General features: G+C 39.1%; 2 protein-coding genes across 6 annotated transcripts in view; both read left to right on the forward strand.

Annotated features, from left to right (window-relative positions):
* Positions 1 to 3,608, forward strand: part of cacna1ba (calcium channel, voltage-dependent, N type, alpha 1B subunit, a) — a 111,083-nt gene extending 107,475 nt beyond the window's left edge. For 4 of the 5 annotated variants that reach the window (XM_057352044.1, XM_057352036.1, XM_057352050.1 and 1 more), the window contains one exon: positions 452 to 3,608. In XM_057352044.1, coding sequence (XP_057208027.1) covers positions 452 to 976 — 525 coding nt within the window. In that variant the 3' untranslated portion in view covers positions 977 to 3,608. The remainder of the gene's footprint in view (positions 1 to 451) is intronic. The other variant, XM_057352065.1, reaches the window with a different exon arrangement.
* A 248-nt stretch (positions 3,609 to 3,856) lies between these two features.
* The window catches only part of si:dkey-61l1.4 (collagen alpha-1(I) chain), a 58,580-nt gene continuing 38,908 nt past the window's right edge, over positions 3,857 to 23,528 (forward strand). The window contains exon 1 of the mRNA XM_057328848.1: positions 3,857 to 4,138. Within this exon, the coding sequence (XP_057184831.1) occupies positions 4,057 to 4,138 (82 nt within the window). The 5' untranslated portion in view covers positions 3,857 to 4,056. The remainder of the gene's footprint in view (positions 4,139 to 23,528) is intronic.

The raw sequence follows: 23,528 nt of genomic DNA on the forward strand, positions 1-23,528 counted from the left end.
CAATGGAAGTCAGTGGGGGTCAATGTTGTTTGATGACCAATGTTCTTCAAAATATCTTCTTTTGTGTCCTGCAGAAGAAAGTCATACAGGTTTGGAATGATCTGCAACACACAACACCCTTCAGATATTCTAATAATATTTTCTTATTATGGCTTTTGAGGTTGGTTGAAATACATTGAAAATGTAAGTTTTTCTTCTCTGTCTGTAGTGCAGCCTCTCATGGCCTTTCACTTCTCTTTCCACTCTTCTGATTCACCATTTCAATGTGCATTTGTCTGTCATACTTTTCTTTTGTGCCTTTCATCTTTTCCTACTGTATTGTCTCTTTTCCTTCTTTCCTTCCTTCCTGCTTTGCTTTTCCCTCTTCTCGGCCCCTGGTCCCTGTCTAACCATTTTGGGCATTTTCATCATCATTTTATTGTTTTGATTTGCTTGTTTAATTTTCATCTAGGGCAGTGGGTGGGCTAAAGGAAGCCCGGTGTTGTTGACTTCAGGGGCAAGCACTCCGAGCCGCGGGCGCAGGCAGCTACCCCAGACCCCTCTTACTCCTCGCCCCTCTGTGGCCTACAGGACTGCCAACTCTTCCCCTGTGCCCTTCCTGGGCTCTCAGACTGGCCTGCCTCCCCCGAGTCCCGGCAGGCTAAGCCGCGGGTTGTCCGAGCACAACGCGCTCTTACACAGCGGCTCCATCTCCAGCTTGCCGGCCGCTGTCAGTCGCATTAACTCAGAACCTTTCCTGGGCCCCCCGGACCACCCTGCCAGCCAGCGCGGCTGCCCGCTGCCCGAATCGTACGCTGTCTTCCAAGAGGATCAGAGCCGGTCTCCCAGGACTGTAGTGGTGCCGATCGTGGCTATTCCTCCACCTCCCCAACAGCCGTTCCGAGGGGTGCCCAACGGATACCACTTCAGCACGGGCCCCACCGGCAGCAGAGGCAGGGCACGGCAGTACTACCCAGAGGCCGATGACTGGTGCTAGGATGGCTTTATTATACACACACATTTGGCGAATGCTTTGTTTTCAAATCATGATGAGTTTTATCATCTCTTTTGTTTTGGATGGTGTTAATGCAGTGATACGTGTGTACTTGTATTTGTTTTCTCAGCAGCAACTTTGACTGAATAGGCTATATGGTTAAGTTGGTGGAGTTCAAGACGTCAAATCTCTTTACAAACACATGAGATTGAGATCCAACAGGCTTTCACTTTTCTTAAAGTTTGCCTGTGTGATCATGTCCATTAAACTCTAGTGTAACTTAAATACAAACCGCAATGGACATACGGCCAGTTTCTTTGAGAGCCGACATTATATAAGTCAATTGTGAAACCCAAAAAGTGGCTAGAAGCATAAACGTCACTCTCAACAGACAATTTTGGGTTTTAAATGAGAAAATTTACAGATACACGGACCCTAGATACATAAACCACCTGCTCTGCGTCACACTGTCGAGAAAGCAGATTGTTCATATTGCTGCTGATAACCATTCCTAGCACATATCACTGTGTGAAATCCTCGAAAACCATAGTGTACTTTGTTTTATATCGAACTGTTGTAGATATTTTCTCGATTGATTTGTATTGTGAGGAACTGTGCGTAAACCGCTTACGGCTTCACCATACTGTCAGGTCTAACAGTTTTTATCGACTGCTCCAGATGTTATTACAAAGTGCCTAAACTTTTGAATACTGTATATTGTAGTCGTGATGCAACCTCAGCCTTTTTTAGCGCATCAACACAAGAGAGAACGGAACAAGGGGGTGAACGAAACGACAAGGTGTTATGATCGCAAGCCTTAAAAGCAAAGATACAGTACCTTTGACACATTAGGTTTCGAATGGTAATGACAGTATGATTGTTTTCGTTTTTTTTAATTCTCGTCTCTTTTGTACAATTTTAGTACTTGATGGAATGTTGACAATTCCATTACCAAACGCGTATATTAGTACGGAGTAACTGCAGTAGTTGTGTATTTGTCCTGATGATGAAACTTTATAACCACGATTACAAAAATGCATGCTTACAAAAAACATCTATTTGATTGATCGCAACTACCAACATTTACAATGTATAGTTCCCGTCCCGATGAAGATGCTCAGAGACTGCGTTGCTATGTCTCTTCTCTGTTTTAGATGCGAAATTGACCGAAAAGTGAGTGCTTTTCTTTTGTAGCAGGTTGTTTGATGTGATTGTGTGTCGAGTTGTGTCGAGTCAGGGTCCTGGCACCAGTACAGTGGGCCGGTCTGTGTTAAGGTTAAACTTTCCCCTCCATGGCACTCCTCCAAGCACCCATACACACACTCGCAGCTTTCATTCTACCGCCGTCCCCCAGCTGCCGGCTGTATAGAAATATGGCCGGGCTACCTTTTTATCAGTCTGGTAACATGAGAGGAATATTTAGCCACCTTGACCGGTGAATAGAGAGGGACAGAATAAGATGCTATATTGGGACGGACACAACTGAGATTATATGAAGAGGACGTGAGTGAGTTCAATTGGGCTTATGAGCTCTTTCCATCATTTCACATCAGTTTTCTGTTTATCCAACTTGGAGAGTTGTTTGGGTATTCAGGTGATTCGGGTGTCAGGACTGACGACGAATGTTCTTTTTTAACTTGCATTTTCTTTGAAACTTTGTTTATGTAGGGCTATGCAACAAGATGACACTTTATCAAGATATACTTTGTTCATTTTGTAGCTTTACCTGCTGGGATACCCAGATTCAGGCTTTAGCATGGTAGTGACCAAATCTTTTTCTTAATAAAAAAATGTATGAAAAGGTATATTTTAGAATGCATAAAAGGCACAACGATTAAAAAAGGAGAACTCAGCAAAACGTATATATATATTACAAAAATGCAAGTTTATGTATGTGCATGCACCAGAGATGTCAAGTTTGTCAGGGGATGAAAAGAAAACAGTTTCCAAGCAACAGTCTGAACAACTGATATTTTTCTACACACTCTGAGAGTTCTGAGGTTAAAAGACGTGCTGAACATTTGCTGATATTGTCATGAGTTGTTGCATTGTTCGTATGGGACCTTTACACTCCTAGCACATCCATTCATTGTTGTTCGGCACATTGCCACTGTGGATCAAGACTGCTGTTCTGTCACTGAACTCATTCCTTCAGCTTCCCTATGATTTGGATAAACGACATATTCAGCCACCAGATCTCTCAAAAAGTTTTGCCAAAATCTGACTTGCCCTTGTTCTTGCAACAACCGAGCTTACCGTGGCTGTTTCCTTGGAAAGAATAATGTCTGCATGGTCTAAAAGTGTATGTGCATGTTGAAATACCCATGGTCTATCTTCGTACATTTTGATACAATGTATTCTTTTGGTTTGATTTTTTAACAACCTTTGATATGAATTGGGGGATTTGTTGAAACAAAAAATAAAATTTATAAAGAAAAGAAAAGAAAACAGTATTGAACTATGTTGACAGCTCCGTTCATGCATAAGAGCTGGGGCATTCTTTATTTGAATTCTGCTAGTGAGCTGTTTGTTGCCTGGTTTCTGTTTCATGGCCAGACTTTGAAATCTGCAGTTGTTTCTACCATACCATTTTGTATGAAGCAAAATCCTTGAATTAAAAAAAGTGACAACTTTAAAATGCAGAGTTTGATTTGTGGTCATTAAAATATTTGCTTTACACAGTACAGTACAGATATTCATCATTCATAATAACTTTATATGAGCATATGCAGTAGCATGGTGTGTGCAGTATTATATTCCTTTTAACTTGTGTACGAAAGTGCTAAGGTAAATGACGGTGCCACCTGTGGTGTCTGGAGGACAGGTTTTCTGTCATCTGATTGGCTGCTTGATGTAATGTGGGCGTGGATGAACGGAAAAGATGATTGAGAAGCGTGCACTTGAGAGCAAGAGTTCTCCTTAAAGTGGATTGATAACCGAGATCACGGACTGCATTTCTGTAAACCTTCCAACATTTAACTTTACAGGCTATTTTACATGTTTCCTCAGATGACAAGAAGGCATTTTACATGTTGTTAATTCACGTATTGTTGCTAGCATTGAAGGAACGTTGATTTATAAAGATGTGGTTCATTATATCAGTGTGTGCATTGATCAAAGCTTTGCACGCGGATTCTGAAACAGGATCTGGCACACCGGACATAGGTAAGAAAACAGATGTCACCCACACGCTTCTAACACGATGTTAGCACTCATATTATTGTCAACAAACAAAGTCTGCAGTTTAAAAATAGCGTTACTGAACATTCAGCTCAATATTGTTTTTCGTTTTATATGCATGCTTGTGCTGTATATTTTTACAGTCCTTAACGAATAAATAAATGAAGAGTTTGGTTCCAAAATGAGAACAAATCATGTTTTTTATTATGTTCTTATGTTTTTATTGTGTTTTACTGTGTTAGTTAGCGGTGTTATTTAGTTATTATGGCTTAACCAAAACAAACCAACTGCAGTTTGATTGCTATTAATTGGAATGCACAATAAAAAAACTTTTTGAAAAAAATGTTATCTCATTTTGGAGCCAAACTCTTCAAATATTCTTGTTCGTTATTTTATACTAACCGTGGCAAACTTATAAATTCTTGTCCAAATGAAAAACTAATCTGTTTCTTTGTGTTGTTTAACGTCTGAAAACGCTCGTGCAAATGATTTTAAGAAGATAGTGGCATAATCCGCAACTTCTGTAGTTCAGTACAATCATTTCATCAATTTAATACAATGTAGCAGTACACTATTATGACGGGTTTTATTCAGATTTACCCGAGGGGGCGCTGTTGGAACACTTTTCAATGTTGAACTTGTTACTGTTTGTTTCGTATCTTAACCTGAGGTTAACTATATAGGCTAAAAAAATGCAACACTGTATTTAACAGATAAAATAAAAAAGTATTTTAAACGAACTTAAATCCAGATGAACGCACTTGTTGATGTTAAAGCTCACGGTATGATTGTCCTACAGCTGTTGAACACATTTCATAGTAAAAGAACCGTAACGGCATGCAAGTTCTTAACATTTTTTTCCAAAATGCAACCAGTATGACAGAGTCTGTGCCTACAGCTGTCCATATGTGAGAGGAAGGAATCTCATTTCAGTTTTCTAATTGAGTTTAGGTTACTACGGATTCTCATGGGCACTGTTTCAGACACCTGCCTCAGTGAATGGTGACTCTATTCTCTAGTAAGAGAACATTGTGTATAATCTGGGGATTATTAGAGTGGGTCTGCGGAACAAATTGTCTGATTCCAAATCAGTGCAATAATATGTTTTACAACATTCTATAAAGATGTTTCATATGTCAGTCTATGTTTATTCTTTCAATGAACCTGTTGGATTATAATCCTATAAAATGTTTAAAATACCCAGGAGAGTATTGCTTTATAAGAGAGTTTCTGTCAATTATTTCTCTTTCTTTTAGAATTATGTAGTTAAAGTGTGTTAGAGATGAACGTGAGTTTCATTTCCATTCTCTGTAATGTAGTTCTTGGCGTTTTCTAATTTTAGCATTAAAAAAATCTTTCATATGGTGTAGTAGTGATATTGTGACTTTATTTTATAAAGGTCTCACTTATTGTTAGTGTATTGATTTAGAATGTCCATAGTTACAGGGATAGTTCACCCAAAAATGAAAATTGTGTCACCATTTACTCACCCTCTTGTCATTTCAAAACCATATGATTTTCTTTCTTTTGCAGAACACCAATGAAGATATTTTGAAGAATGTTGGTAACCGAACAACGGCGGTACCCATTGACTTGCATTGGTTTTGTGTTCGTACAATAGAAGTCAATGGGTACAGCTGTTGTATGTCTACCAACGTTCTTGAAAATAACTTCTGTTGTGTTCTGCCTGAGGTAGAAAGTCATAAAGGTTTGAAATGACAAGAGGGTGAGCAACTGTGAGTAAATTTTCATTTTTGGGTGTACTATCCCTTTAAGGGACTAAGCCCACCATCTATATTTTAAAATCCTACTTTTTAAAAGAATAAACTACATGTAACATGTTTTACTGTATTTTCATAACTTCAAGCAAGTGTATGAACACCTGCTTTTCCTCAAGCGCAGTGTATCATGTTTTACTGTATATTCTAATAACTTAGAATAAATGTTACCCTGACATTTTCATACTCAATCACATTACACTATAAACATATACAGTGTGCATGACGTCATAACTTATAATAGAAGGATTGGCTGTCAAATGCAAGGTCATGGTCTGTTTGCTCTGAACACAGCCTTCTCTTTCTTCTCATTTTGACTGTAAATCTAAGCGCTGGTGTGAGATCTTCAGGCATGGGACGGCACTGTAGTACCAGGCATAATTAATGTTGTCCCTGATTGATAACTATGACTCTGGTGAGCGGCCGGGTGCAACAAGCCCTTCAAACCTTACTGATTATGTGTCTGGAGGCCATTACATTACTGTAAGGAAAATGCAAGCTGGCTGTGTCTGGGCGGCAGCCATGGAGACTGATCCTAATCTGAGAAGTTTTATCTGGAAGCTGCATTGTTTTAAATCACATTAGTAGACCTGAAGTACAAAGCTGAATCTGTTCCTTAGTACTTTAGTACTTAGTTACTGTATCTACAGTATATGTTGTAAGACTTATCTTGAATCTCATGAGAGATGCTAAGAAAAGGTTCCATTATATAGAGGAAACGGTTTTATTGGTGGTATATTGAATCGATTTGTAACACAGGTAGATTAATCTGATCTGAAATGCTTTGGATAGTACCCGTGCTTTACTGCAGACTACGCGTATTGTGTCGTCTTTTTTCTCAGTATTCAGAAGTTGTGGTAAAGCATTGAACAGTATTGTCTTTGAGCGTGTGGTACTGGCCAGTCGTGGCTCAGTTCTGCAACAGCAACTTCTCTGATTGAGCGATGATGTCTCTCCAGGACTGTGGATTTAGTTTAGTGTTAGTCTGGGAATTTGGAAAAAAAAATTAAGTTAAAATCTGGCTGTGTACTTCTACGTATGTGAATATCATCACTTAACAACAACGATAGGGCTGTCTTGGGAGGTCTGTACATTATCTGGTCTTATATTATTTTATTACACTGCCCTCTGGAATACTTGATTCTGATTGGTCAGTCACGACATTCCAAGGTATGTTATAACAACCGCTAAAGGCTGATCCGGGTATTGGGAATCATCTTTACACTAGCTGTTTAATACTTAAAAATAACTATATACTGTAATGGCCTATGCCCTATTATTTAATATGCCATATATAAATGTTTTATTAAGTTAAAAAAAAATGTTCACATACAAAACCATACATAGTAGGGGTGTAACGGTTCAAATTACTCACGGTTCGGTTTGTGTCACGGTTTTAGGGTCACGGTTTCGGTTCGGTTTGTGCTATGTTCAGGGAAAAGGGACTACTGACAAATAAAAATAAGAACAAATAATCAAGCTACAAGTAACAGCACCAATAAAACAACAGAGCAAAGCAGAAAATAAAACAAGATACTGTGAATACTGTATACCATTTCAAGGTAGAAATGGATTAAAGTAATCAAATAAAGCATATCATTGCATATGTACAAATTAAATAAAGATGAATCATAATTGAAGTTACAGAAGCTATTGAGTCACAAGCAGTGAGTGATTTCCTTGACATTTAACAGACAGCAGGAATATGCTGCTGTCGCTTTAAGAGGAATGAAACAGATCCAGTACACAGATACTGTACACATGCGTTGTTTTTCGTCCGTTCACTTAAGACATAACCTACTATGTTTGTTAAGATACTCGACAAGAGGGGCATGTTGACCTACTTCGTGTGTGAATTTGTCCATTTAAGCGCAAGACTTCAAAGACAACTCAATGTTTGCGCCATGTCTGAGACTTTCCTTATGCGCGCTTTGGATCTTCTCACAGCGCGCAAGCGAGTTTTCTTGTGCATCATCTTGCACTTAAATGTTTAAATTGGCAAGGCTTGAATGAGTTTAGTTTAAACAGCAACGTGTGCTGTTCAGGTCTCACCTGCACTCGCGCACTCACAACACCCGGGTGATGAAAGCATACAGTAATAAACTGGTCATATTACAGCATACGTCAATCCTATTGAAATTTGTCTACGTTATTTGATTTGTTGTAGGTATTAAATGTGTATCCAACGACAAACATACATTAGCTGAACTTTGTCAGTCTGTTTTGCGCACTATAATTTCTAACGAACCATATAAATGCGTCGTCAGATTTAAGATGAGCTGCGGTCCATGCGCGTGCCGAACTGTTGGTGGAGAACCGTGCGGTTCAATTTTTTACCGAGAACCGTTACACCCCTAATACATAGTACGACATGCAGTGAAATGCTTTTTCGACAGTCCGATTAGAGTAGAAAGGAGATAGGAAAGGAAGGAATGTTAAACTATATATAAATATAAATAGTATAGGGGAGTGGGGAAGTGTCCATGTAAAGTGCAGGTGCTGTGCAATATATGTGTGTATATATATATATACACTCACCTAAAGGATTATTAGGAACACCTGTTCAATTTCTCATTAATGCAATTATCTAATCAACCAATCACATGGCAGTTGCTTCAATGCATTTAGGGGTGTGGTCCTGGTCAAGACAATCTCCTGAACTCCAAACTGAATGTCAGAATGGGAAAGAAAGGTGATTTAAGCAATTTTGAGCGTGGCATGGTTGTTGGTGCCAGACGGGCCGGTCTGAGTATTTCACAATCTGCTCAGTTACTGGGATTTTCACGCACAACCATTTCTAGGGTTTACAAAGAATGGTGTGAAAAGGGAAAAACATCCAGTATGCGGCAGTCCTGTGGGCGAAAATGCCTTGTTGATGCTAGAGGTCAGAGGAGAATGGGCCGACTGATTCAAGCTGATAGAAGAGCAACTTTGACTGAAATAACCACTCGTTACAACCGAGGTATGCAGCAAAGCATTTGTGAAGCCACAACACGCACAACCTTGAGGCAGATGGGCTACAACAGCAGAAGACCCCACCGGGTACCACTCATCTCCACTACAAATAGGAAAAAGAGGCTACAATTTGCACGAGCTCACCAAAATTGGACAGTTGAAGACTGGAAAAATGTTGCCTGGTCTGATGAGTCTCGATTTCTGTTGAGACATTCAAATGGTAGAGTCAGAATTTGGCGTAAACAGAATGAGAACATGGATCCATCATGCCTTGTTACCACTGTGCAGGCTGGTGGTGGTGGTGTAATGGTGTGGGGGATGTTTTCTTGGCACACTTTAGGCCCCTTAGTGCCAATTGGGCATCGTTTAAATGCCACGGCCTACCTGAGCATTGTTTCTGACCATGTCCATCCCTTTATGACCACCATGTACCCATCCTCTAATGGCTACTTCCAGCAGGATAATGCACCATGTCACAAAGCTCGAATCATTTCAAATTGGTTTCTTGAACATGACAATGAGTTCACTGTACTAGAATGGCCCCCACAGTCACCAGATCTCAACCCGATAGAACATCTTTGGGATGTGGTGGAACGGGAGCTTCGTGCCCTGGATGTGCATCCCACAAATCTCCATCAACTGCAAGATGCTATCCTATCAATATGGGCCAACATTTCTAAAGAATGCTTTCAGCACCTTGTTGAATCAATGCCACGTAGAATTAAGGCAGTTCTGAAGGCGAAAGGGGGTCAAACACCGTATTAGTATGGTGTTCCTAATAATCCTTTAGGTGAGTGTATATATATATATATTAGTGCTGTCAATCGATTAAAAAAATTAATCGGATTAATCACACATTTTTTCTGTGATTAATCACGATTAATCGCACACAACAATTTTATTTTAAAATATACTTTTACATTTTAATAATTTCACATTTAATCTTCAAATTGATGTAGAAACAACATATTTCTTTAACAGCATCATTTTATGAAAGCTAACATTTTGATATTAGTATTGTAACTGATGTCTCTATTAAATTGATTATTTTAACATTAATTATAGCCATTCAACAGTATAATTGAGAGCTCATGTAGGAAATTGAAGGACACTTTACAGTCTTTAATGCTAAATTATAAATTAAATGCAGAAGAATTCTCATTAAAGCTAAAAATCACATTGATTTCTTCTTTTATTTTGTTCTTTGATTAACATTAGTGACAGGAGTCACAGCAGCACACGTTTAAGAACGTGGCCCCTTTAAGAGCTGTCTCAGTACGCAGATCTGACCGTCACCGCACTCCCATTTTCACAACTCTTTGCATTCATTAAGATTTTATTTTACACTTTGAAGTCTTGCTTAAGAAAATGCTAGACAAAACGGGCTTTCTGACATAATCTTGTGTGGTTTTATCCATTCAAGCACGAAAGAGAACTTAACACGGATGCGCTGTCTGACGAGATTACACCGACGCGCCGTGACTGTTTTGCCGCGTCCCACAGTTTAGAAGCTGTCTATCTTCATTGAACGCGTCAAAGCAACTGTTTAAAATCGCGCTTAAGTGGTTTAAAAGCCTGTACACGAATAAGAGCGTGATTACATAATGTAACGCTAGACAAAGGATGTCAAAACAAACGGATGCTGCGTTAATTGCGATAAATATTTTCTCACGCGTTAATTTGAAAAAATTAATCGCATGCGTTAACGCGTTAACGTTGACAGCCCTAATATATATATATATATTCAAGGAGCGGAGACACTTTCCTGACCACAACCGAGAGAACAGTCCATTGTTGGGATGGTTGAGGTCTTTCACTATCCTCCAGGCCTTGGTCAAGCACCGTCTAGTGTACTGTAGATGGTGTGCAGGTCAGGAAGCTCAGTTCGGATGGAATGCTCAGCTAATCGCACCACCCCCTGGAGAGCTCATCTGTCCTGCTGGGTGCTGTTCTCAAACCAGGCTGTGATGTTTCCTGTCAGGATGCTCTCAATGGTGCAGGTGTAAAAAGTCCTGAGCACCTGAGAGGGCAGTTTAAAGTCCTTTAGGCGTATGAGGTGGAAAAGACGCTGCCGGGCCTTGGTGGTGGATGTGACATGACCAAGGTTCTGTGAGATGTGAACCCCAAGATATCGGAAACTGTCCACTCTTTCCACTGGGGTCCCGTTGATTGTGATTGGTTGGTAGGTCCTCCTCTCCTGCTTTGTACTGAAGTCCACTATCATCTCCTTTGTCTTGCTAACGTTCAGGAGGAGATTGTTTTCCTGGCACCATGTCTCCAGGTTAATGATCTCCTTAAGGTAGGCCGTCTCATCGTGTTGGAGATCAGGCCCACCACAACCGTTTCATCAGCAAACTTGATGGTTGAGTTGGAAGTGGCTACACAGTCGTATGTGTACAGTGAGTACAGCAGGGGGATCAGAACGTAACCTTTGGGGGCTCCAGTGCTGAGGGTGAGGGTAGGTGAGACGTGTTTGCCCACCCGTACTGCCTGCGGTCTGTCTGTCAAGAAGTTGGAGATCCAGCAACAAAGTCCCAGTACTTCCAGCTTGGAGGTGAGTATGGAGGGAATTATGGTGTTAAATGCTGAACTGTAGTCGCCGAACAGCATTTTAACATAATTCCCCTTTCTGTTGTCCAGATGGTTCAGGGCTGTGTGATGGAGGTGTGCGATATCATCCAAACCGCTCCACAGAGGATGCAATGCAAACTGCAACACTTAATTAATAACATAAGTGAGGTTATACTTACAATTTTGTTAACTTAGTTTAGTAATTTGTATGTTCATTTATTAACTTTCGTGGCAAGTTGTCATTTATTCATTAGGTAAATGTACGATAACAATGATTGGCTGTACATTATATCTTACATATAGTAGCTGTCCTTGGACAGCCTTGGATGTCCAAATTCCCTGTTTTTCAGGAAATGGAAAATACACTGTACATTTTAAATGATTAAATACTGGGATGTCAAAGTTGACAAGCACTTTTTTAATAGTATTTATTGGTTAGATATTTGCAAAACCCAGTGACTGACAACCATAAAGAATGACAACAACAACAATAACAACAAAAAATTAAGTATTACGAAATGGAGATACAAGGTTTCAGAAGGACAGCATGATATTATGTGGTCTTTGAGTTTGACACTGAGTAAATTGTAAATTCAGATGTAACAGGGTCTCTAGGAGAATGAAAATGAGCATTTCATTTAAAGATTTGTAATGTTAGACTAGCATTGCTGACATTACATCATTTTTCATGAAGATCATATAGTACTGTACAGTATGGCTGGAAGTTAACTTGGTGCAAATATCCTTTTTAAAATAAACGTCAAATATAAATGCTGTCTGAACCTCATGTTACTAAGATGTTTTTTCTTCATCTGCTAACAATACCATAGATCGGAATCTTGCGGGCGCCCCTGGATGGTACTGACGCCAGTCACTGGGCTTTCAAAACACTGATTTGATTAGTGGGAAATTCACTCTTAAAGGAAGACTTGGCAGAGTTTCAGTGTGTGGTTGATTTGTGGCTGGTGGACAGGAACAGCCCTGTTAACACTGTAAGGAAAGTCAGAGTGGATAATGACGCTTTTGGGGTTTTCTTGGCACTCTTTCTCCTTTAGGGAAACCTTGAAGTCTCGTCTTTTAAGATCCTTTGAGATTGCACTCATTAATCCATTGAGTCAACTGTGCCGTCGGACCTGCACTGAAAAAAATGATTATGTGCCTTAGTAGATTTTATAAAAAGAAATGATTAAAATATACCTATTATAGGTTCCTGTTTATAACAAAAAACGTAAAAATAACGTAAAAATAACGTAAAAATATTGGGAATAAAATCTACTAATTTTGGTTGTTAAAATTTTAATAATTTGTTCAATTAAAATTACTCAAACAAAATAATTAAGTAAATCCAACTTAATTTTTATTATGGTAAACCCATTTAAATTGGTCAAATTAAATTTACTTATTTATTTTGTGTTGAGATTACTTAAATAATTTTTGTAGATATAACTACCTTGGCAGTTGATCTGTAGTTCCTAGCATGCGTTATATCTGACTGCATTAGGAGATTAATTTTCAAGATTAACTGTCATTTTAAGTGTTTTTCAGTAAAAAGAAAGACTTGTTCATGTTTTTTGTTGATTTATCTTTGGGATTTAGGAGAGTTTTGGTATTATTATTAAGTTTGGGTTTTTTAAGTTGTTACTGTTGTTTAGAAGAGCGGTGCTTGTGCCTAGGCTGAGGGAGGCACAATATTAGTCATGAAGTGTTATTTCACTGAGCAGTAACTGTGCTAATGCCACTACAGAGACCACCAGGCTCTTCTTACTTGACCATCTATGTTGTAAAAAAAATTATATTTCAATATAAAAGTAAGTGATCCGTGAAGTTTGAGTTAGACATGTTTTTGTGCAGTGTAATTTTTTTTGTTTACTTTAAGTACCATTTACTTGATATTTTAACCAAATCTAAATGGATATAATAAGTAGAATTTATTAGAATTCTGGTTAGTAAGTTGTACTTGAATTATAGCAGCACATTTTACTTAAAGTATTATTTTTATTTTAGTTAATTTTTCAGTGTGTCAAGTATTTTTGATATGACGTAATGTTCATTGTGTTCGATTGTGTTACGTACGTGCTTTGAAAATGTATGTTGACAGCAGTTTAGTTAGAATCAATTCAATTTCGCAGAGCTGATCCATTACCCGCTCCAGCCGGGCACCAGTTTGTGGAACATTTGGAGGGCAAGTCATTACTTGGTGCCTTCGCTAAAAGCAAAACACCATCATCTTACAGGAATGACAGTTTTAACTTTATTTTTTCATGGCTTGCCTGTCACATAAGAGCTCTTGCTGCCTGTCAATCAATAAACATATTTGGATTTGCTAACATGCTTTGGGGGCGGGGCTGTCATGTGGGATCAGGGATGTTCATGGGATCAGACTGGCGGAAGTTAACAAAACATGAAAATGTAGTATCATGTTTTTTCGTTGTGCCTGACAAAAATCTGTTGGCTGGAGGCAGGAGTACGGTTATGAAATTTGGCTGACGATTAATTGTCTGTTTGACATTTAATTCTCATTCATTTTTGATTAAGCTTTGAAATGACCATATTGTTCTGAATATGAGACATCATATATTTAAAGTTTAGGCTTATACATGTCAGTAATACAACCGCCAAATACTTGTAAACTGATCAGGAGTGAATTGAAGCCACCATTAAAATGCTATCAGTCATAGAAATGGTTCTAGTCTGTCTTTTTCTCACTTGCAAGACTACAATAAAATTTTACTTCTATGTTAATGAAATTTTGGTAGACTGGTTTTCACATTGAGATTATCTTAAATGATATTAAATTGTACTGCAGGTTATTTTTATGGTATATGCTTTAGTTTTTTAAAAGTGATTGTGTTGTGGTGGTATATTTTACAAGTATTACCATGCTTTAGTTACAATATATACACTAAAATATGCAATATGCAGGCACTAAAGCTCCCCCTAGTGTCTTCTATAGAGATGCGCAATAATTGCGATGATCTGAAACCATCGCGATGAGGTCAAATAATTGCGATGAGACAATTAGTGAATAATTGTGACAGCCGTAGGCAGGAGTACAGGCCACTTAAAGGTCCAGTGTTAAAATTTAGCGGCATCTAGTGGTGAGGTTGCGAATTGCCTTCAGGTCCGGGCCCATATGTAAAAACTTTTAACGCGCCCCCTCCGTCTGTTTGCGACTGCGTTGCGCTTTACTGGACATCGTGTGTTTACTCAGGTTTGTTATTTAAATGTTGATGCGCATCAATCGCGCTCAAATAGTAACGGCAAACCCCAATGGAGTGCAAACTCCCAAGTGCCAGACAGAAAAGCGACGCAGCCAGGGTTTTGCACGTGTTTTTACACGCGACGTAAACGGCCCTGACATTTCTATGAAAAAACATTGTCAAACATTAAACATTTAGCTACGTACATCTGGCTCTTTCACTCTTCCAAGCTCGGCTTCTGTCAATACAGCAAATCCCGCCTTCTTTCATTTGATTGGACAGTAATCCTCGCCTTCCTTCATATGTTTGGTCACCTCAATCAGATTGACATTGATGAGCTCATCCAGAGTCCATATAAATTAAACTTCATTACGTTTCGACACAGCAAAGTAAACAAAGTAATATTGTACATTATACATTATACAATAATAATAGGGTGTAAATGATTATATGTATTAAATGGATTATGCATGTATTTAATGGATGCCAACTAATTGGGACAATAAAGACCTTTCTACTACCCCTAACCTTACCATGTACTTTAGTAGTAACACCTGTTAGCCATTTTTTTATATTTTCTTCATTTTGTTGAAAATAAATGCCTTGGAAAACTTGGATGCGGGCCCCCAATCCCTCGGGCACCGGGTAAGGTTTTTCTACACTTCTGGAGACATAGTTATGTACATTATAGGGCTGGATAAGTTAACGCGTTATTATCGCTTTAACGTATTAATTAATTAACGTCGACAATTATTTTATCTTGCATTTTCGCAGTTTTAAAATTATTAATTTATTTCGAAAAGTCTGTTGCTCACTGGCTCTGAAACGTACAGACAGACAAACCATGCGTCACAGAAGGGGTGGGATGTTGATCAGTACTGGCTTTGGATGGGCGTCACCACGCTTCTCAACCAATGAGAGCATTTGGGGTTGGCCTAAGACTGCTTAAGCGTGCAAATGAACCAGGAACGCCAGAACTGAATGGATAAAGGTACCGAACTCTTACATGGACATTTAATTTTAAATCTCTTCCAGACTGCGGAGTTGATAAAACAAACCACTCCATTCCGGCTAAGGTACAAAACGGCAACAATAACGAATTGTTGCTTGTATTGTATGCAGTGTGAGGCTGATGCAGAAAACGTGTTTAAACATGCGCGCCTAGAGAGTCAGAGCGGAAACTACTAAACTGAGTTCTCTTTTTTACGTCTTCTTACTCTGAATGTAAAAGTAGTCCGTTTTGTGAAAGTTAGCAGCTGGGAAACAAAACAGACCCGTCACATTATATTAGATCCATATATCTTTATAGAGCGCTCATAGGGCAGCAACATAATAAAGATCTCTGTTTATAATGTTCATCAAACAACAAAGGACGGGCCCAAAACACTCGCTCATATTAAAGGAATTCTGTTTTCCTTACGTGAATTGTTAAGATAAAGAAAAAGGAGAATACAATAATTTATTTGTTAAATATGTGCTTTAAATACACTTTAAATACAGTACACTTTACACTTTGTGTTGAGAGTTTATGTATAAGCAATAAAATCAATAATCATTGTAACTTGTTTTTCTATATCAAACTAGACAGAACGTTAATGCCCTGGCAGTGACAGATAGCTTTGGTATTATATTAAATTTGGTTACAATAATGTTTAAGTTGAGATTTACAATAAATATTTTAAGTTAAATTTGTTAATGCTACTTAAAGGAAATACTGTTGTAAAAAGCACATTAGTGGTTTAAAGAGTTTGCAAACCAAATCTTATCGCACTTTTGTTCATATAGCAACACCTTTAAAATAAAAGATCACAATACACTACTTTTGCATTTATTATTGAATTTTACGCTTAACAATTTGATTAATCGCAGAAAAGTCATGCAATTAATCATGATAAAAAATTAATCGTTGCCCGACACGTAGTATATTATATTGCATTTCTGTCAATATATTCTAAAAAAATCACACACTGGATCTTTAAATCATTTTTTAAATGGTTCTGTTTAATTTTTCATATTTCCATATTAAACTAAGGATTTACATTCACCTTTTGTTTTAATGATTAACATTTTTCAAATATGAACTTCCTTTCATTTTTGCATGCTATAGGGTACACAATACATTTGCCTTAAATTCTGTCTTTGCATTAAAATTCTGTTCTTATGAAGTTCTCATCTTGTTCCCCTGATGATAAAGATAAAGCGCAATGCTGTACTGAATACACTAGGCTATTTCTCTATGATCATTCTAGCACGTAGCCCAAAATGAGCCTTTTATGAAAAGCCCTTCAGTTCTTCACTTTTATCCTTTTATGCTTATATTCATTGTCAGAGTCGATGCAAGATGTGCATTTTTGAATTCGATCCAAAAAGATCGCAATCCAGAAGAGGTTTGGGCTTGATGTTGGGCTAGTGGCCAGGACTCTTTTTGATAAGCTGCTGTCAGCCTGCAGACATCCTGTGTGTTCAGCACCCTTTATTCATTAGGGGCTGGAATGTGTACCTTACTACTGTACAACATCCTACAGCGGGAGAACTCTATCCCTGTCTGTCATCCCCGAATGTGCCCAGACTGACCTATAGCCAGAGCTGTCACCACTCTGGTGCCATGAACCTCTGGGGTTACTGGTCAAGGGTACTCAATGGTAAAGTATGCTGAAGGATTTCCTTTCTTATTCCTGTTTAAGGTAGGCACAGTATGTCCGTTGGCTGCGTGAACAGATGAGTCAAATGTTACACATGTTATTGGAAGAAATGTATCATTGATGTTACTTTGTAAAGGAAGATAAATGAAATATGACAGAGGGCAGAATTTTCCTTTCCAGTCCTTTTTAACAGTTATTGTATGGAAAAGACTGTAAGTAGTCTGGAACTCAAATTTCTTATAAAAAAGAAATAACTTTTGTGTTTCATGGAAAACGAATAGGTTTTAAATAACACAAGGGTAAAAGAGGTAAACTTGAAATTCCCATGACCAAGGAATGCATGGGTAGAAATCTGGAGAAATAATACCACCATGTAGGGGTGATAATGAATTTACTGTCTGATTTTGGTCTGGTGAAGTTTGCGTATATCATCCTGCAGTCTAACATCTTGAATAAACTGACACCATTCCCTGAGGAGGAAATAAACTAAAAATGGTTTCATTATACCGGATTTGTAAAACCACCAACAGTTACAAGCCATTTTGTTGGACTTTGACTTTCAACAACCTCCAAAAGATACTGTTTCACCCGATTGCATATAAAATAGCATTGGTATGTTTTGATTGGTCCCAGTGACTTTCGTAACACATGCAGTCATATGTTTGAGCAAGATATCATGGAGACATCAGACAGCTCCCAAAACCGCTCTCACGTTCTGACATATTTGACAGCTATTTCCATACAATCAGGAGAAATGAATGATTGTGTGGAAAAAATGAACAGGTGCAGCTCTAGAATTGCTGTAATTCCCCACAATCGGAAAAGTCTCTGCGCGTAATGCCATCTGTGAAAACACTGCTTTGGGCCCTTGGAGCTCATAGGCATGACAAAATAATGTCTTTTACAAACATTGCATTTTTAATTCAGGGCTAAACTGTAATGAATGAGAATTGTTTTTCAATATATCAACGTGTACATGTTTTTGGTAAAATTTGGTAAAATCGTATCACAAAAATATGATGCAGTTATTATATCAAATTATGCAAAAATAATTTCCAACAAGGATTTCAGATTTCACATGGTTAAGAAAAAATGACATGAATTCTCCAATGATTCATGTAAATCCATTGTTGGTCTATGCGAACAGACTAATTCAAATGAGTACACTTTAAGGGAGTTTATTTTCATGAGTTTAACAGGGCTGGAGGTGCTCACACTGTATAGTTGAGAAAACTGAGTGATGCTATAATGTTTACACAACTGAAAGAAGGACATGACTCTGATTTAAATGCCTCCGTGGAATACAAATGGTATACGCACACACACAAGGATGATTAACAGAAAGATGGAAATCTTTTCAAAACATCCTGAAATCCAGAATCCAGAGTGAATGTTGATCATGGAACTGTTCATAATTCCTAATGTGTCTAATTGCCTTAACAGAGCTTTGTACATTTCTGAAGAACGACATTGTTTGATTGACAAGTAAAATGACCAACACGGTTTTAGTTTTTTATGTGGATGGGTTTATATGAAATTCAATAAAAATATAACATGAATATTATTTATTAAATCTATTTATATTATTTTGTGCTGGTAGGAGTGAAAGATTGTCATGTGGTTCAAAGTTGGTTGGCCAGCATGGTCTTTATGACCTGGACTCATTGAGGTTTGTTATGAAATGTGGATTCTGATATTAAAGTTTAATATTAAAGGTATAGATTTTTTTATATTAATCAATCTATTAAAATTTAATTACAGATATAATACTACTGGTAACCTGAAGCCACCTGAGTGCTTTCACAAGTGCAGTGTTCAGGTTGAATTTCAATTACGCAGGTTTACCCTGTCGTGTTTAAATATTATTCCACCCTAAGGGGGAAATGAAGTGTCTTAAGTAGTTGGGTTGTAGGTGATGGTTAAATTAATGTCCCTCTGTGGAAGAGAGGTTGACATGACACTGATCTACAGAGACTGGCAACACAGTACCAAACAAGATAAAGATTGTTTTGAATGAATCGCCTCCAGAAAAATCTATTTTACTTTGAACTGTTTCTTTCCTTCAGTTTGGGTGTCAGGCAGTGTCCCATCGTGGAGCTGATAATGAAGGGATAAATGCTATCAGGCCTTCTCTTATTACATTTAACAGCACAATTAAGAGAAAGAAAACAGCTTAGGAAATGGAGTCCCATCCATTTTCATCCCATAATTGCTGCCTCAAGACTTTTGTCGTCCACGTACATGAAACACAAACCGGCACGAGGGGGGAAATTGGGCATTAAATGGGGAATAAATGCAGCCAAACATCAGACCTGAATCTGAGCACCAGACTCCAGACTTTTGAAAATTACAGCTTGGCATTCAACATTCAGTTCCTGTAGAAACAACTGGAAGGTGATTTGAGAAGGGAAGAAACAGACATTATGCGGTTACTGCAGAATTACTGCAGCTTTATTTTAGATGTAAAAAATGTTAAAAAAAAATGTAAATGTATTGTACAGTATAAAAGTGAAGCTTTGCTACCTTAGAAATCTGGGAATGTGTTCAGTCTCAATTTTTGTTGTCTTATTTATGAGAACCATACGAGTAGAGTCTTTTGTAAGTTTTACAATTTTGTGTCTCAAAGCAGCTTTTCACATTTGAATTAATTAATATTTGTTTGATTATTATAATATAATTTTAATAATTGAAAAGTGAAAACACGTTACATGGTTTCATGTAGTTTTGAGACGAACACTGCTCAGAACATGTCAGAGCAGTGAACATTACAAAATTACTGATTCTCATAAAAATATACCTTTTTTTCTGATAAAATGGTGCCAATATTATTGACAATTACAATACACGCACATTTTACATTGTGACATTATTGTGCCATTTAATTACAGTACAATGTTTTTTTCCAAATAAAAAAAAACTAAAACACTGAATAAATAATCCAAGAATTTACAAAAATCAGACATTTTCACTGCATAGATCTTCACATGTTAATTATTTCATGTTAACAAATCGCAACACTGATAAATAGAGTACATACACGAAGAATTAAAACTGATGTCTGAAACGCTTATTCAACCGCTTCGGGCATGATGACCCACTGACCCTGATCCAGAATTGTTTTTACATCATCATGTTTCTCTAGTCAAGGTTGAGACATGGTCTGTGATGAGTTCAATGAACAATGCATACAGCATTGGTGTAGTCTATGTGATACGCAGGTATACGCCGTATACCCACTAGAAAAGATCAACAATTTCCGTATACCCACTTAAAAAAGTGCGAGGATACGTAACAACATTGTTTTGTGTCAGGAAAGTGCGACACACTGACTTTTGGACCATTGTTGCAACCGGGAGACATGAAACAAAAGGAGATGATGAAAGGCAAGCATTTAAACTACACTATTTCAGTGATTTCGTAAGCCTGTCCCTGAAGTTACTGCCGCTTTGGGTGACGCTGCAGATGCATTGAGCCCAACGAGGCTGATGCTACTATATGAGGGATCCCCGATAGTGTCCCGGGGTCGCAGTTGCGCAGAATATGAAAACATTCTACAATGTTCATAATTGTTTTAGATGATAAGAGATGAGAACTCCTGGCCAGCCTTGTGAAAGTCAGTCTAGAGACACTGACAGCAATCTATAAGGGTGCTTGACAAAACTGCACACATGTTCATTGTTGATTATTATAGTTAATGATTGATGTTCGGAAAACTTGAACTTTTTAGTTTTGCCCGTGTATAGATTTTTTTGTGTATAGTTTTTCAACATTTCTTTGACACTGTGGTTTGTGCCACCCCTAGATACAGTTTTTCTTTTTCGTTGATTGATTATTCATCTCTAAAAATCATCAGGTTAATATTGTTGTAACTTTTTCCCCTGAACATTCATAAGTGTGACCCAGTGTGTGAACACTAGGCTAAACATCTAGTTATTAGTGACGAGCTTTAGGGTGTGATTTTAACCATTTATTTCAATATAATTTACTGTTACATGGCCTTAGTCAGTCAAAATCAAAATATAAAGCTGATACTTTCACAGGATATTCTTTACATTATGTTGGTTGCCCTGCTGAAAAAATAATATACGTAACCCTGTAGATGCAGATGGGAATCAATAGAACACCCATTAATGCCAAAGACATTTTTTTAAACATTTTGTATAGAAAGAATTGTGGTTCATGATGGTATTTCAATGGAAACTACTAGAATTTATGTAATACTACTTTTTAGCAGGGTGGGTTTATGTAGAAGTAGTATATCACAAATAAATTCGTTTTCACATGGATCACAAATGTGCATTTGAAAATTGCCATCTGATAAAACCTGTGCTTCAGGGATTGTATACATATATCATCAAAGGCTAAATTAAACTCTTAACTGACTGAACTAAACTCTTAACTTGATGCGGTCCTGGAGCCCCTCGGAGATGCCGCTCTTTCTCACCTCACGATGAAGACGGCTCTCCGGATGGCGCTCAAGAGGATAGCGGACCTACAAGCATTCTCTGTGTCCACAGATTGCCTAGAACTGGGACCCGGTGATTCTCACGCTATCGTGAGACCCCGGCCCGGCTACGTGCCCAAAGTTCCCACCACTCCCCCTAGACACCAGGTGGTGAACTTACAGGCGCTCCCCACCGGGGAGGAAGACCCAAACCAATCCGTGTTGTGTCCAGTACACGCATTGCGCCTCTGCTTGGACCGCACGCAGAGCCGCAGGAGCTCTGAGCAGCTCTTTGTCTGTTTTGGAGATCAGCAGAAGGGGAGGGCTGTCTCAAACAGAGATTGGCGCACTGAATCATGGACGCCGTCACTACGACGTTCCTGTCCTAAGATCACCCGTGCCCACTGGGTGAGAGCTCTCTCCACACGGAGTGTAGCCTCCTCGTGGGCACTGGCTCGAGGCGCCTCTCTGGCAGACATCTGCAGAGCTGCGGGTTGGGCTACACCCATCACCTTCACGAGGTCCTACAGCCGCCTCGTAAAACCAGTATCAGCTCGAGTCTTGCAGGGCATCAGGCAAGACCAGCGGCCGGTAGGGTGTACGCCTATGACAGTACCTTCCACCCTTTCTTCTAGGTGGGTCAGCGTACTAAACTAGCCTCCCTTCTTCCCCCACTGGGTGAAGAACAGGCACTCCATCCATCACTAAGCAAGCACCTCCTGCGGGCGGGCTGGGCAGAGCAGCCCTGCCCCTTAGGCCGGGACCAACTGAGTTATCCACAACATAGCTCTAACCGGACCTAGTGCTACCGGACGTTGTAACCCCCCAGCAGGGCGGTTCCGTCTGATGTATCCTCATGATTGGTTCCCACCTTGGTAACCCATGACCTTCCCTAGGTGGACCTCCACCTTGCGGTTAACTCCTTCAGTCTGCACTTTCATCCCATGAGTTCTCCCCAAACGGTGAGACCATGTTGGTATCTCCACTAAACTCCTCCCTGCGGTAGGAAGTGGTCTCTGTAGCGCATCCCCCATTTGAGGAAGTAGCGCTTACCCAGTGGCCTTACGGTACCGGGCGGCTTCTCGCTGTTAGAGAAACAAGGCCGCCGCCTGTGAGGCCGAAGGCAGGGGCCTTCCCACCTTTTAAGAAAAGCTCTGGGACCCCCTACCTACCCACTGGTAGGTTACAATTTCGCGGTAGCGCTCACGGCTGACACGCCCAGGCCAGTCACCGTCGCTTCGCTAGTGATTGTGACAGGGCACAGTGTTGTGGCATTTTCCATAGGAACCCCATCTGTCGGCTCGACACAACGTCGAGAGACCGACAGAAAGGGAACGTCTTGGTTACGGATGTAACCTCAGTTCCCTGATGGAGGGAACGAGATGTTGTGTCCTTCAACAACACGTGCTGCCCACTGCAGCAGTCGTGAGAGGTCTCAGGCTCCTCAGAACAAAGGTGAATGAATGAGGCACGCCGTCTCCCTTTTATACCCGGATATCCGGGGGCGGAGTCCGGCATGCAAATTTCATTCTCCAATTTCATTGGCCTTTTCTAAGAAGTCGGAAGCGATTGGTTCTCAAGGACGAACCCCATCTGTCGGCTCGACACAACGTCTCGTTCCCTCCATCAGGGAACTGAGGTTACATCCGTAACCAAGACGATTTCCCTTTATAAAGGCTGCTGTATCAATTAAATTTGTCCAACATTTGAATTAGTTCTTACGTGAAAAATGATCTAGTGTACTTTAGTATTTACTACAGTAAACTACTAAAACTCATACATACT

This window comes from Triplophysa rosa, linkage group LG2, assembly GCF_024868665.1.
Source record: "Triplophysa rosa linkage group LG2, Trosa_1v2, whole genome shotgun sequence".
NCBI lineage: Eukaryota > Metazoa > Chordata > Actinopteri > Cypriniformes > Nemacheilidae > Triplophysa > Triplophysa rosa.